This window comes from Etheostoma cragini, chromosome 17 (assembly GCF_013103735.1).
Source record: "Etheostoma cragini isolate CJK2018 chromosome 17, CSU_Ecrag_1.0, whole genome shotgun sequence".
Classification (NCBI taxonomy): Eukaryota; Metazoa; Chordata; class Actinopteri; order Perciformes; family Percidae; genus Etheostoma; species Etheostoma cragini.
Window position 1 is genome coordinate 21,014,890 of NC_048423.1, and position 16,496 is coordinate 21,031,385.

General features: G+C 40.2%; 1 protein-coding gene across 1 annotated transcript in view; it reads left to right on the plus strand.

Annotated features, from left to right (window-relative positions):
* vps8 (VPS8 subunit of CORVET complex) overlaps positions 1-16,496 on the plus strand; it is a gene marked incomplete at its 5' end in the record, with an annotated part of 73,772 nt that overhangs the window by 18,567 nt on the left and 38,709 nt on the right. The window contains 12 exons of the mRNA XM_034898536.1: positions 1,401-1,487; positions 1,750-1,817; positions 5,580-5,733; positions 5,839-5,898; positions 7,036-7,143; positions 8,102-8,182; positions 8,758-8,928; positions 9,871-9,945; positions 10,192-10,227; positions 10,836-10,926; positions 13,669-13,715; positions 13,822-13,911. Of these exons, the coding sequence (XP_034754427.1) occupies positions 1,401-1,487; positions 1,750-1,817; positions 5,580-5,733; positions 5,839-5,898; positions 7,036-7,143; positions 8,102-8,182; positions 8,758-8,928; positions 9,871-9,945; positions 10,192-10,227; positions 10,836-10,926; positions 13,669-13,715; positions 13,822-13,911 (1,068 nt within the window). The remainder of the gene's footprint in view (positions 1-1,400; positions 1,488-1,749; positions 1,818-5,579; positions 5,734-5,838; positions 5,899-7,035; positions 7,144-8,101; positions 8,183-8,757; positions 8,929-9,870; positions 9,946-10,191; positions 10,228-10,835; positions 10,927-13,668; positions 13,716-13,821; positions 13,912-16,496) is intronic.

The following is a 16,496-nucleotide window of genomic DNA, read 5'->3' on the forward strand; positions in this document are numbered from 1 at the left end:
GACTGTAGCGAAATATTTATGGGACAATTTCGTTGTTTACTACGGAATCCCTGAACGGTTGCATACAGATCAAGGTCGAGACTTCGAGTCAAAACTGATCAAGGAGTTGTGTGAAGTTGCTGGTATCCAAAAGTGTCGGACAACGCCGTACCATCCAAGAGGAAATCCAGTAGAAAGATTTAATCGGACGCTGCTGGGGATGCTGGGTACTTTGGAAGACAAACAAAAGTCAAAATGGAAAGACTTTGTGAAGCCACTAGTTCATGCATATAACTGTACAAGACAAATCAACAGAACTGGATGAGTGAATTCTCATAGAATCACAACTGAATTCATATCTTGCTGCTCACTCAGAATATTATTAACCTGGAGTCCCAGTCTTGTCACAATAATCATAAATATGTGATGTTTTAGGCCTATTGGAAGACATCCATTTAAAATACAGCCAATGGCATAAAGAGCCTTTTCTCCATGTCCACTGACGTTTCTCAGCTTGCACTCTAAAATATGGTTGTCATTCGCAAGGCTACTTTTACTTTTATACTTTAAGTAAATTTCCAAAACTGTACTTTGTTACTTTTACTTGAGTAAAGAAGTTAAATCAGTACTTCTACTTTTACCAAAGTATTTTTTAACACAAGTATCTGTACTTCTATTTGAGTACAGGAAGTGAGTACTTTTGCCATCTCTGCTCTGTATTGCAAGCATAGTGTGCACATGTTTTGCATAAGCCTAGGCGCATTGCACTAATGTGCTGTTAAACATAACAATGAAATGGTACATAATTTACTTTAGACCAGATTTTTTTTGGTCAATGGCGCAATCACTTCCTGTTGCCTCAAGATAGTGATACGCCAAGAATTCACCTAAACACACCTCCCTGTAAGACTAGTATGCCCAAAGGCGCAAAGATGGGCGCAGGTGCATTTGCTATTTAAATGACGTGGGCGCTGGAAGGGAAATTGACTGCGTCAATCTTAAACTAGCAACGACACTTGCGTGTTGAGTGTTGTTTGAGGCAAATTTACCATTGGACGAGTTGTTCTTTAGAGCGCTTCAAACAGGCATGCCATCCATCAACATTGCAAGCAGCAACATTGGGAACCAAATATTTTAATACTGCTTTTTCTGTCACATGTTGTTTGTGAGAATGTACAAAATAAGGTTGTGAAAAGTAATCCTTGGAACAAAGCAATTGGCTGTTCCGAACAGGCACGCACTCCAAACTGGCACTGCACTAGTAAAAATAATTGATAGCTGAAATCACAAAATATTTCACGCCTTATTGGTCACTTGGCTTGATTTCCTCCAACTATTTTAGTCAGGTGTCCTTTTTTGTCCAGTTGCTTACCCTAATCTAAATTTTCTTCAAAACTTGCTCTGTCTGTCTGCATGATTAGATTACAATGTGGGATCTAGCCAACGGGAAGCTCCTGAGAACAATCACTGATGCCCACCCTCCAGGGACAGCTATACTGCATGTGAAGGTACACACACACACACACACACACACACACATACACACACACACACACACACACACACACACACACACACACAGACAGGCACCTCTCTTTACTGGAGCAGGTTGTAGGTTGGCTATTGTAAACACTTTTTCCCCACACAATAATAAAGCAAACTTTGTGAGTGTCTCACACCCTCAGAAATTGGTCTTACAGAAGTTTGATCCCTGATATTTCTCATCTGATTTCTGTCCCTTGTTTTTTTTTTTCCTGTTGTGGTGTCTAGTTCACAGATGACCCAACTCTTGCCGTGTGCAATGACAGTGGAGGATCAGTTTTTGAGCTGGCTTTCAGGTAAATGACTTAAAATTAAAGTCAATTAAATAACTTTGTTTTAAGGTTAAAGAGCTCCTTTTCTAGAGGGGACTGTTTGGCAGGGTTTGGGCTACAGCTGTTGCCATTTGTGTTGTGTACAGTTGCCATGGTGTGATTGTCTTCTATTAGCTTACTAGCTTGGTTTACTTTTCATACACAGTGTCCATCCAAGCTGGGCTACATGAACAAGGTTTGTTTCCTGACTCATAAAGCCTATGCTCAGCAAAGAAGATGGCCGATTCAGCCTTTCTAGTTAGCAGCTGGTTAAGGGCTAAACGAGCCACCTCAAAGTTTTTAGACAAAATTCTAGAAGGTGTACCTTTTAAAAAATACTTCTAGCTGTTGTATTGTATTCTCTAGGTAGAGTTGTGAATGCTGAAATTACTATTGGAATGTGATTTCTATGTAAATAGGTTGGCTAACGCTAATTTCCATCTTCTTGTGTCACGTCTGATGAGCAATAAGTTAAGGGAATGAGAAACACAAGGCTAACGTTACATACAGGGGGGGAAACAGGCTGCGGCTAGAAATCAGAAGAAGTATCGGAAAAAGTTTAACCTGACATTAAAATTGACATCCACCGCGCCAAAATGCTCGTTCTGGGTTCCCAACTGTGTTGCGACTTATAAGAGCTTAGCCGGGAGCTTCATGGAGACAGTTAAAGTTAATGTTTGCTGCCCTACAGCTGTCAGAGTTAGCTTCGACTTCATATATTACCTTCTAACAGCTGTACTCTCAGTAACGTGACAATCTGCAAGAATCAGGTTGCTTTTAAATCACTAAAAAAGTAGTGGAAGCACCGTTTAGCTTAGTTATCAATGCCGTTAGCATCATGGCTAACACTATTGTTACTTAGTTTATGACAAATCGATTTTGGCTGTGCTTTCAAACATAATGTCATTGTGCTAACTGAACAACGTTCACTTACACCAGAGACACTTCAGTTCACTTGTTAGATAATGTTTTATTACTGAGTTTTCTGTTGATTTGTGTTTGTCGCTGTGTGCGTGGTGGAAAATGATGTAAACAGAGAGCGGCGTGCCAGAAATGCAATACGCCATGACGTAGATCCCCTGGCCAGGCTGTTGTTGGTAGTCCCACTAGTGGACAGAACATGTGGCAACAACCACATGCTTGTAGTAGCATTGGCAATGCATGAGCCTGAGTAGTGTAGCACATTTTAGTGACAGGCTGCATTTGAAAAAAATCCATCCATCCATCTTCATCATCCGCTTATCTGGTATCGGGTTGCGAGGGCAACAGCCCCAGCTGGGGACCCCTGACTTCCCTTTCTCGAGCCACATTAACCAGTTCCGCCAGGGGGATCCCGAGGAGTTCCCAGGCCAGGTTGGAGATATAATCCCTAGTCCTGAGTCTTCCCGGAGGCCCCTTCTCACTTAGACGTGCCTGGACAACCTCCCTTGGGAGGCGCCCAGGAGGCATCCTTGCCAGATGCCCGAACCACCTCAACTGGCTCCTTTTGACGCAAAGGAGCTTTGGCTCTACCCTGAGCTCCTCTTGGATGACTCGGGAGTCTCGGGAGATGCCAGCCCCCCTCTTGAGGAAACCCATTTTGCCCGCTTGTACCCTGGATCTCGTTCTTTCGGTCATGACCCAGCTTTCATGACCATAGGTGAGGGTAGGAATGAAAACTGACCGGTAGATCGAGATCTTTGCCTTCTGGCTGAGCTCTCTTTTTGTCACAACGGTGCAATAAATGGAATGTAAAACCGCACCCGCTACACCAATTCTCCGACCAATCTCCCGCTCCATTGTCCCCTCACTTGTGAACAAGACCCCAAGGTACAGTATTTAAACTCCTTCACTTGGGGTAAGGACTCATTATCTACCTGAAGAAGGCACTCTATCGGTTTTGAGAACCATGGCCTCAGATTTAGAGGTGCTGATCCTCATCCCAGCCGCTTCACACTCGGCTGCAAACCGATCCAGTGAGTGCTGAAGGTCACAAACCAAAGATGCCATCAGGACCACTTCATCTGCATAAAGCAGCAATGAGACCCCAGCCCACCAAACTGCAACCCCTCCCCACCCCAACTACGTCTTGATACCCTGTCCATAAATATTACAAACAGGATTGGTGACAGGCTTGGCGGAGGCCAACCTGTAAGTAGCAAGGAAATACAATTGGTGTTGCCTACACCGTGTTATCCTCCTGCTACATTTAGCCCCCAGAAAGCTGAAACAAGCTGTAAACGTGTTTTTAGCCTCTTAACATGTTTGAACTGTCATTACAAGTACCTATCCATGTGCATTGATTCCTTCCGAGTGAACACGGTGAATCTGATTGCAGTAGATGTGAAAGAAATGTGTAAAAGTTCTGCTAATTCAGCTGTGTTAGTTCCGGTGTTGAGAGGGCAAGACTTGGGGACCCAAATTCCAACATCAAAAAGAGATATATATATTTATTAATTTAATGATTCTCCAAACTTACAGTACCTCAATTGTCTCCTGATAGTTGTACTACAGCACTTACTGTTAAAAAATAGCATATGCCTATTTTTTTAAACATTTTTGTATCCCTTTTCTGTGTTGTAGTTTGTTAACAGTCCCCAAGCACTCATGTTGTTGAAATCTTTTCGTTTCTAAAACGTTTAGTCTCTGTTGTTGGTAGTAAGTTTTAATTTTTTTACACTCTTATTTTGTAATATTTTTCGTTTTTGTACTTTTTCTCTTACCCCCCTTTTATAGTGCCCTTATTTTGTTTTGTTTATGATTAAGTAACTTGGCTTCTGTGACAATATCATTATAGTTTTTTATTACTGTCAATAGAATTTGACCCAATGAAAATAAAACAATGTCAGTTTCACAATGCCCTTCAACTGAGACTGAGCTTCGCATGAGAAATTTGTCAAATACTGAAAAGAACCTCATTTAATTGTAAAGCAAAATAGCAAGTGTACATTCTTTTTGATATTATGTGACAGTTATTTTCAAGCCAAAAAGTTTCTTGCTCTACTTTGTCATGTATGTGTTGGTAATACATCATCTATAATTCACATCTGCGAGCGGTATGATTCCAGTGTGTTGCTTTTTTCCCTTACTTGACCGCTACCTTTTTATTATCTTCTTACTCTTACTCTGTTCTTGTTTTATTGGGTGCTCCGATCAGGATTTTTGGGGCCGATCACCGATTGCTGTAAGCAGTATTGGTTGATACCGATGACCGGGTCTTTTTGAAGCCTTCTATTTATCGTGTCATATATTTATCATATATTAATTTTAATAGTCTTAACAACAATGTTTATGTATTAAAATTAACAGAAGATAATGTAATGTGAATTGTCAACTGTTAACTTTTGACAGGAAATGTTCAACATTCTACTTCCTCTGTTAGAAACACACCTTAAACAGCTCAGAGCTTGATAAATCAGCCTTATTTCAAAATAAATTACAAAAAAACTAATTGTTAATTTTTTACAAATTTATAGTGTACCTAAATGTGGAGTGCAGAGCAAAGAAAACGAAACCACATATATTTGGATGTCGAGATAAAAAGCCACGAGGTGTAAAGTATTTTAGGCTTGTCCTCGTCTGATCATCTGATCAGCCGATCTAATCGGCCTTTATGGAGACCACCGATCAAACTATTTAACACCTTCATTGGTTGATAATGATTAGTGACCGGTCAATCGGATCACCCTTAATGTTACTCTCATTATCCTCTATGTTTTTCTCTTTGTGTGTTTGTGTGTTTTTGTTAATGAGTCTCTTTTTTTCTAGGAGGGTGATGGGGATGCGGTCATGTGACTCTCGATGTCTCTTCAGTGGTTCTAAAGGTGAGGTCTGCTGTGTTGAACCATTGCGTGCTCCTCCAGACTTCAGAGACCATCCCATCACACACTACTCTCTGCTGGCTATGGCCTCGCTCACTAAGGTACACAACACACACACAGTTCAGTTCGTAGTGCATCGTCCAGCTTCTACTTATCAACCCAACTGTGTATAAAGTTTGTAATGTTTCTGCGTTTTCTTTTACCAGATTCTGGTCATTGGACTAAAGCCCTCGCTGAAAGTCTGGATGACTTTCCCCTACAGCAAGGTTTTTATATTTTTCTGCTTGTTTATTTTTTTGTTAATGATTGCATTATAGCCCAGTGGCCTGTCGTAGGAAGTAAGATTTAAGTGTCTAAAGTGTAATTATGGTCTGGTCTTGTGCCTGATTGATGGGGAAACAATATTGATAAGCTTTGTGATTTACTTATTTAAAATGTCGTCTTTTTTTGCCAGCTTTCCTTCCTGTTTTAGGAAGCAGAAACTGTACTGCTTTTTGCCTGTAAAACCGTGTCTGTGTTCTTCATTTTTATGTAGTAATAGGGCTGAACAATATTGTGTTTTAGCATACACATTGCAATGTGCGCATGCGCTAAAGTCACATCACAGGATGTTAAGATGTTAATCCTTTTTTGCTGCTTGATAATAAAGTAAACTTCCATCGTTCTCTTTTTACATGATTATTACCGTCCGACCCTTCCCCTTTAAGACAGGTAGCCTTGTGGGCAGGGTGTGTATGTGACATTAGTGCGACAAGGTGTGTTATGGGAAGTGAAGCTCACCGTGTGTAGAAAAGTCCCGTAGGCAGCAGCTGTCGCTGACACAGTGATGCGCATATAACACAACAAACTCTATCCTTAAATCTAGTGACCTTAGCGTTTACCTGACACGGGTGAGGTAATGAAATTTGACATGTCCATTTCTTGTTTGTTGACATATTTTCAGGATCATACCACATAGTGAGGCTTGTCTGTTTCTTAATGAATTAGCTAGAGTAATGTGGCCAACATTACTACAAACGCCACATCAAGCCCCAGGCTTGATATTAATTAGTGTTGGACTACACATTTGCAACAAACCTTGGTGTTGCTTTTCAAAACAATTTCTACAGTTAAATTTAGAATATGATCTTTACTTACAAAATGATCACTGTGAAGCCTTGTGAACTTTGTTGCATGGCACTTTTAATAGATATTTTTTAAACTAATGAAATGTTTACATGTCACAGTAGGAAGCACGGTTGTTAATACATTATGGTGAATTCCATTCCGTGTGTGTGGCATATTGGGAATTTTCATTGCATAACGGAGGCAGTGTTTAAGCTTTATTTATAACTCAGAGCTTTCAGAACCTTATTGTAGGAGGATGATTACTATTAATGATGGAATATGTTGTCTTTCACCAGTCCGATCCGTCCAGTGTTCCCCAGCTGGCTTGGCAGTTTGTTCCTGTTCAGAAGACGGTCAACCCTATCCTGGCTTTTTGTAAAGGAGATACAGTCCACTTCCTCTTGGTATCTGCTCAACTCCCTATTTACTTCAAAATACACAAAACACACAAAAGAAGTCCAGGTTTTCTTTTTTTCTGCTACGATCAGAAAACTTTACTGTATTTTCTCGTAATACTACTCTCTGAACATGGACGTTGTTTTCAGATAATACAATTACATTTTAGTTTAAATAAGGGCTGTCTTTTGCTTCTACTACTTAGGAGAGGTGAAAAGTAATGATGTTCAATGTTAAAGATGGAGCACGTCAGCACTTTATTTGAAGGGCCACAAACATGATGAAGTAATGAAAAAGTCATGTTTAGTTAATCATGATTACACCACCATCACCATTCTTAAGCCTGTCACTTTAACTACAGATTTACCTTTGAAGAAGACATTAATAAATCACAAGTAATGATGAATGAAATACCTTAATTGAAACATTTATTAATTAATGTATTATTCCTGCATTAAGTCATGCATGAGATACTATTAATCCTTGTACATTATTGATCGTTAATGTACTACGTGTATAAAGAGAAGTGAGCTGAGATTGGCCAGTTTAGCTAAAACTAACTGACATAAAGGCCTGAATAAAATACAAATAGGTAAGTTTGTAAGATTAGTTTAGAAAAGGAGAGACACAGTGAGTTCTTCAGCCAACTAATTAACTACTTAAAATGTTCAAACCTCACTTTAGATAAACCTTTTTTTAATTAGTATTGTTGTCCAATATTATTAAATTATGGCCCTGTCTACAGACACCAGACGGTTGCAATCTCTGTGCTTGTTGTAGAGATTTAGCAATGTACAACATTGTCTAGCCAGTTAGTTACAGGCGAGTGTATCCCCAAAACATTTTTTATGTAAAATATCCCACATATCTACATGCTAAACTGCTTCAACAGTGTATTCTGAAAATAATGATCAGTGGGCAACAGTTTGTGTTTTAATGTTCTCTTTTGCACTACGGTTTGTTCAGGTAAGGAAGGAGGAGACGGGGACCATCCATGTCATCAAACAAAAACAACTCCACCTCAGTTGTGACATCATTAGCCTGAGTGTAAGTACCTAACTCACTGGGCCCACCCCCACTCACATTCTCACAGAGTCCGCTTAGTCCATAAGTGCTCAGGACTGTCCCATTGTATAAATGATCAGCAAGTGTTGCCTAAGCGAAACGCCCACAATGTGTTGGGTCGGGCAAGGAAACAGCAGTGATAATGTGTAATTGCGCATTGGAAAAAACAAAACAAAAAAATTCGATGTTGACAGCAGAGCGCCGGGAAAAGGGACAAAAATTTGTTTATCTAATACCGGGTGTCCTGTTTTAATCGCTGCTGGTCGAGGCTGGAGACGATAAATACCTGTGCCTACTGCAGAGTCATTTGTCCCGGGAGTGAATGACAATTGCGACCTTTCGCAGATTGTAGATAAAAGCCATATGTTAGTAGGTGTAAGTAGGTTTTCTGGCCAGTAGGAGAGAGGTAAACAGATTTTTTCTTGTCCAATAGTTTGGCTGTTTTACACTACAGGTGTGATCTAACTCCTATATACAGTAGCATATGTGTGAATAAAGACATATATCTTTAGTGTAAGTGCATGACTTGTTCTCCCCCTGTATCTATGTCTCTGCAGTGGATTAACAGCCGTACGCTGGTCCTGGTAGACAGCCATGAAAAGCTGCAGGTTGTGGACCGGCCCAGTCAGGAAGTATTGGAGACTCTGGATTTGGAGCAGGTGCAACTGGTCTATAACAGCCGACATTTCAAATCGCTGGCAACTGGAGGGAATGTCTCACAGGCTCTGGTGAGTGGTTAGCTTATGGGGAACAGGATCATAGTTCAAATATAACATTTGTGTTCTATAACAGACTTCACTTTATAACAATAGTGATAATTATTGGTTTTGGAAGGTAGGAAGTTATTGATCATAAATGAATGGCTTCCACACTAATTCAATGAAGTTAGTAGCTTTAGGGTTGCTAAAGGGACATCTCAGAGGACAGTTTGTCAGTTTTACTATGTGCAACTGCCTAGCATAGCCTTTCTTTAACTACACTGTTCCAGGAACTATGGAACCAAAAGAACTGAACTAGGAGGTAAAAGTCCCTTTTGTCTAAAGAATTGTGAACATTTTGCAAATTAGACTGATGACAGATTAAAAAATGGCGGTGTATCAGATTGGTGAGACCCTGATGTTTAAATTAGATTTAATGATTTTAAAGAAGACATACAGAGGTGGAGGAGACTGAAGACTCAAGTGTCTCCACTGTCACAATCTCCTGAGTTTGATTCACATGCAACATCATTTTTTTCAATTAGTCTCTGTACAACTAACTTGTTTTCATATATGCAGAAGTACTCTCCAAAACCTGTAAGCAAACTTGGATGTATAAAATCAGTGGCGTTCTCCATCTCTAGTAAAGCTTGATTCTCTAGTCTACTGTCAAAATATTTTTAACTTCCTCTACAACAAAGCAAGAAACCATCCTTTTTATCAGCTACTTAAACTTTGATCCATGCATTTTCTCTAGTTTTCTAGTTTCTGTATCTCTTGTAGTACCTGGCAAGTTTGATTACATCTCACTAATCCAGTTGCTTATCTCTCAAATCTTATTACAATATGTAAACCTACACGTTTTGTCCTTGTTCAGGACAGCAATTTCATATAATGTTCATTTGGAGAAGTCTTCCTACTTAAACGAGAATAACTAAAACAGGTTCTGAATTTGTGTTCTCTGTGTTTTAGGCTTTAGTTGGAGAAAAGGCCTGCTATCAATCAGTCTCAAGCTACGCAGGACAACTTGTCTACTTGGGTACCAAGGTACTGTGTTCTATGTATGTATTTGTTCTATTTTGTTGTCTGTGTTTTGCCATTTCTGTTTGTGGAATTATTTCTCTCTGCACATTGGCCAACTTTAATTATTGGTAACCACTTTTAAAACAAATGATAACTATTATTACTGCAGTGGCAAAAGTTGTAAAACACTGAAAAAGTTAAAAAAATGTCTCTTGTTTGAGTCTGGAATTCGGTTTTCTTATCCTTGTGTGATATTCTCTTGTTTTGCAGTCTGCTCACATTATGGCTCTAAGGAATTGGAGAGAAGTATGTTTGTTTGTTTGTTTGTTTATTTATTTATTTATTTATTTATTTATACTATATATACAGTATATGAAAAAGGGACGTGGTAAGCACTACTTTTTTCAATTTTTTATGTTGCAGCTTTATGCTACAATCAGGCTTATTTTATAAACCAATCAAACTTGCCAATCAAGCTTGCATTTTGACCAATTTAACCTAGTTGGTTATTAGAATCCCAGTTTTCAAAAGGCAAGTGAGAGAACATCAGAACATCCTCTAACACTATACCACCATTCCATTGTCAAATTGAAGTTGCACAGAAATATTAAATTTCAGCTATGTGACAAAAGGTAAGGGGAGTACAATTTTTGCATTTAAAGCGTGGTGGAGATATGTCTTTATTGTGTTTTACTTGTCATATGAATATCAGTAAACTAGATTTAAGCAATAATGATGATATACTGGGAATAGAATGCCTGTTTGGTAAACATCCACAAATAAAAGATTTAAATAGAAGGTATGTTTTTTCTTAAGCTTCTTTGTACTGGAGATTATTAAATTTGGATTGGTAGACCAAAAACTGTGAAAAAAAATGTTGATTCACGTTCCTCCTTTTCTTTGTCTGTGTCCAGCGTATAGACTGCCTGCTGAAGCAGGAACATTTTGTTGAGGCTCTCTCTCTGGCCTGGTCCTTCCACGAGGGAACTGCTAAGGCTGTGGTTGGTAGGTATAACACACGTCACACATCCAGCAGCATGTAGATAAGTCTGTTCATCACACAGAAGGTGTTTTACCACCAAGTGTTTGGTTCCACTTCTGTTTACTGACTTATTGCTTTGTGTTGATGGGTTTGTGGCGCTTTCATCAAGTAATTTGGTAACATGATTTTGTTTCAGATTATGCACCATGTAATGTTCTGAAAACAGGTGATACAGGTTGTAAAAGACAGCCTCATGATTCAGAGTGTTTCATGACACTGTAACTTCTGGGCACTATTGCTGGCTGTTGTTAATACAAATCAAAATCTGTTTGCAAAGTCTACTATAAAATTCTTAAGTTGCAAACTTATCCGTATTTTGAGGAGGTCATATTGACTCATTACACCGCATCCAATGCAGATATCGGATTAAAAAACTTTGCCGCAAATTTACGCTTGACAATAAGTCGCCTATAATTAGTTTATAGCAAGCCTACAACTAACTCAACCAGCTAACTTGTATGTTTCCAAGGGGAAAACTACTAACTCACATACAATGATGCATGTTATTAACTTATTTACATTATTTACATTATTCACAAATGATCACTAACGGTTTTGGGTTCGTAACCCTTCATTTGATTCATCAACATGAATTAACAAAAAAGAGACAAAGATGTAATATACAATATACATATATATCTTATTAATACTTTGACTTTGAATAATCAGCTTGGTACACAACAATAAGGCCATGTCATGAAAGACTGGACTGTGTGACTAACCAGATGAGTCTCCAGTGGTAGGGACATTCATTCTAATCCCAACCGGTCGTCAGACACCGCCTCCCAAGAGCCTGGGTCTGACCGAGGTTTCTGCCTAAAAGGAAGTTTTTCCTTGCCACTGTCGCACTGTTGCTTGCTCTGGAGGAAACTACTGGAACTGTTGGGTCCTTGTGGATTCTGGAGTGTGGTCTAGACCTGCTCTATCTGTAAAGTGTCTTGAGATAACTCTTGTTGTGATTTGATACTATAAATAAAATTGAATTGAATTGAATTGAATTCAATTCAATTCAATTTCAACAACAGTTATCTCATTGCGCTTTTCAGAAAAGAGCAGGTCTATACCGTACTCTGTGATGTTATTTACAGAAATCCAACATTTCCCACCAAGAGCAAGCACTAGGCGACAGAGGCAAGGAAAAACTTCCTTTTAAGAGGCAGAAACCTTGAACAGAATCATGGCTCAGGGTGGGCGGTCATATGCCTCGACCGGTTTGGGGTGATGTAAAGAGACAAAGAGATAGAGACAGACAGACAGAGAGAGATACATGGATGATTGTAGCAGAGGGTGTCAAGCAGGAACATATAGGCATCCGGTGACTCCAACCACAGATCCAGACTCCACAGCTCCAGAGCCAGAAACACCTACAGGAAGCAATAGGAGGAGAGAGGAGAGGGACGAGAGAGCACAAGACTCCGGGAAAGGGAAGAAGTCGGGTTAGTAACATGCATTAATGGGATGAGGTTGCATACAGATGGAGAGAAGGAGGAGGAGAGAGGTGCTCAGTGCATCATAGGAAGTCCCCCAGCAGTCTAGCAGCATAACTAAGGGGATGGTTCAGGATTCTCTTGAGCCAGCCCTAACTATAAGCTTTATCAAAGAGGAAAGTCTTAAGCCTACTCTTAAATGTGGGAACGGTGTGTGCCTCCTGAACCCAAACTTGAACCTGGTTCCACAGGAGAAGAGCCTGATAGCTGAACATTCTGGCTCCCATTCTACTTTTAGAGACTCTAGGAACCACAAGTAACCCTGCATTATGGGAGCACAGTGCTCTGGTGGGGTAGTAAGGTACTATGAGCTCTTTAAGATAAGATAGTGCCTGATCATGAAGAGCTTTGTAGGTGAGAAGAAGAAGTTTAAATTCTATTCTGGATTTTACAGGAAGCCAATCCAGAGAAGCTGAATGTCATATTGTTATAAACACATCATAAAACAAAAACACTATCACATCTGACCAATCACTATAACTGTTCTAACAGTAACATGACAGGCCATAACGGTAATAAATAACTTATGGGCTCTGAAAAGAGAACAAAAAAGAGCCATCATCTGTAGCAGCCGTAATTGTGTAAAACAGCCTCCAAGTACTGCCTAGGGTCTGCATGGAAAGGACCAATAAAATGCCTCCTTGCCCCGCTGCATGTATTGTACCCCTTCCCTCTATGACCTAATAGCCACGGCCGCAGCTAGTTGTAACCACCTGCCCTGCTAAAAAGGCAAAGAAAAGAAAGCCTGAAGGTGAAAAAATGGCAACTAAAAAGGCTGCTGGTACAGAGGAGAGGGCAGGGGCAGGGACTGGGTTAGAAGGAGATCCTACTTTCAAATCTTGGTAGCTTTTGAACATTATCAGTGAGTTGTCTCACTTGAAATGTGGTCATAGGATCGGAAAAGACTGAATATTTAGTAATATTCATTCACCTCATGATTTTCTTGGACATACCGTGGAAGAGCCATTTTACAGAACATGCAGTAGTATTATTCCTCTAATTTAGGGTTCACTGGGACTGAATACGTTAAACCCAGTGTCAGTACATGTTTTATCTGAATTTTCAATATGTGCGCTTCAGCATCACGTATGATTTATCAATTATGACATTTCAATTTGGACACTTCAGCATACGATCAGGTATGAGTAATCAGAGATATTTAGAATTGTAAAAATCAATTATGATAGAAGAATAATGTGCGGCATGTGTTTATTCCAGGCTTGTTTGGGGAGCCAGCGAAAAGAAAGGGAGTGGTTAGTGACAAGGTAAGGACAGAGAACCCTTGCCTGCTATAATAAATCTATCTGCCATGGACAGTGTACAACATCCCTGTACTCATTGCTGAACATGTAACACTACTTGTTTTTGCAGATGGTAGAGATCCTGTTCCAGTTTGCAGAGCATGCTTTGAAGAAGTGTCCAGAACAAGGCAAGATCCAAGTGATGGAGCAACATTTCCACGTAAGCTGACAATCCACAAAGAACATGCATTACAGTGTCCAGTGTGCCACACAGTCACAGAATATTAACAGCTGGGAAAATACAGTGGAAGTCTAGAGAAAATAAAGTATAGGCAGATTGTTAAGATTTAACCACCATGGCCTAAATTGCTAGTTGAACAGTTTAACATTTTGGGAAATATACCGTACATGTTGGTACATCCTTACTTTCTAAGAGTGAGATAGGAAACAACTATCCTGACTCTCTCCCGTTCTAAAATGAACCTACTTACACCTATAAAGTTCTCTAATTAACAGTGTATAAACACATTTGTTCAATCTTTACACAAACAGAAATGTGAAATTGCATTGTTGTTGATTTCTGGTAACCAGCGGCTGTTATAGTTCCTACTATTTTGTCAACCCCTGTAGAACTCATATTGTAATAACCTTTCAATAATGTAATATAAATGATGAGAAAAATCTTTTTGTGCAAAATGTAACAAGTTATTACATTTTATGGAATTTGCAAGAGTTTAGTGGGAACTTTTTATACAAATATGTAAATTGTAAATTACTTGGGATGATAACAAATTTAAATCTGATGCATCAAAGAGACCGTTCACTCCAAAATCAATATTACTTAGTTTTGGTGTGCGTTGGCTAGTGTTGGAGATATCGGCCGTAGAGATTTGTGCCTTGAAATGGAACCTTGATGGCCAAAAAATACCTTTTTTTAAAAATAATGACCTGGGGTCCGTTTCAGAAAGCAGGTTTAGTGAAAACTCTGAGTTTGTTAACCATGAGATGAGGGGAAACTCTAGGGTTTCTGTTTCTGTTTGTGTCAGAAAGGGAGGTAAATCAAACCTGAGATAGAGGGGTAACTCCAGCCCATTTCAGATAGAGAGATAACTTAATCTCAGAGTCAGTTACTATGGTACCTGAGCCTGGGAACCTAACTTGGCCAGGAGCAGGTTTTCATCAATAAACCTTGAGTTTCTCTCAGTCTCCTCCCTGTGACACAGCTTTCTTTCATTTCCCCATTTATTCATTAAGTCTCGATCATGCACATTTTTGTGCAGTTTGTTATCTGCATGAATAAAAAACAGGATTAGTTTATTAACATTTGACTATAAAATGTTTAAAGATGGCATTTCCTTTTGTCGACGATCTTGTTGTTGAAGAAGCTGTATTACTTCACAGTAAATCTAATACAACTAGATGTCTCAATCCCCTAAGTAGGAAAGTCTTGACAGTAGCAGTTGGTGTGGAGTGATGAAAAAGAGGGTAAGGCATGTCATTAGGGTCATCAGGTGAACACCCTGCTTCATTGACGTTTTGCTGATTGAAGCCCAAGACGTCTTCAGAGGGCTCAACAGTGTACCCACCATCCCGGGGAGAATCCCCTCCATGTCATACCTTCTATAATCCCTTATAGGCTCTGCATGGCAGGGGCGTCCTTCTCCCCGAGTTGGGCTTAAGCCTGACTGCATTACCATCTGTCTCTACCTTGCTGCCCAGTTGGAGTCCCTACGCTTGATCCAGAGCCGGTTACTGCTTTTTTCTGGCAGAACTTGACGTGGACACAATGGACTGTGTGGAGGGAGTGACCCTTCACCCTTACTTTTCTCAGAAAACTGGTGTTAGATGTGGCAACAAATCCCATGCATCCCACCTCTACCGGGAAGATTCTAGTCTTCCAGCCGTCCTGGAATGTTTCAGCTGCCAGGTTGGAATATTTGTTCTTTTTCCTCTCATAAGCCTCTTTAAACCCATCTTCCCATGGTACTGTTAATTCCACAACATATGTCAGCTTTGTTGTTGGAGACCACAGGACCATGTCTGGTCAGAGTGTTGTAGCCACTATTTCTGGGGTAAACACAAGCTTCTTTTAATGGTCCACATCCAGTTTCCAATCCCACGCTGACTGCAGGATGCTTGCATCCATAGGTGTTGTGTGATGCTCTTGATGTTGGCCAGCTGGTACCAAATTTGTGAAGTTGAACTCTCCTGCTTATGTTTGTGGGATGTTGTTTGTGGTGATTCACTTCTGTTCCATTATTGATGCCAGCTCTTGGAGTACTTATGCTTTGAGGTTATGCAGCCAAGTATAGCGCCCTTGGGTGAGACTTGTGGTGCACCCTGATAGAATGTGCTTTAGTGATATAGGCAGTTGACACAGGGGACAGGCGGGATCTTCTCTATACCACAGTTTAAGATTTTGGGGGGAGGGCAGCAGGTCTTTTGTGGCTCTGATATCAAAACTCAGCCTCGATGTGTCTGATGTGACAACGAGAGCTGAGCTTCTTCTTCTCCAGGCCCTCCAAGTTGGTCCATCTTCCTTGCTTGGCCATTAAGATGGCTTTTTTTCATGTTGCTCTCCCTCCTCCTGTCTCCTGACTTTTTTCCCCACTAGCTGTCTCTTCTGCACTGATGTTGCTTTGTGCCACAGAGGTGTTTTTGGGATGTGTCCAAACCCTGCCCTCCCATGCTGTACTTGTCCAACCATATCTCCGAAGTGAAGCGCGGACTTTGCACTCTGAACAGCTTCTGATTGAGTCCACTTCATTCCCGCTACGACCAGTGGGGGGGGGGGGGGGGGGGGGG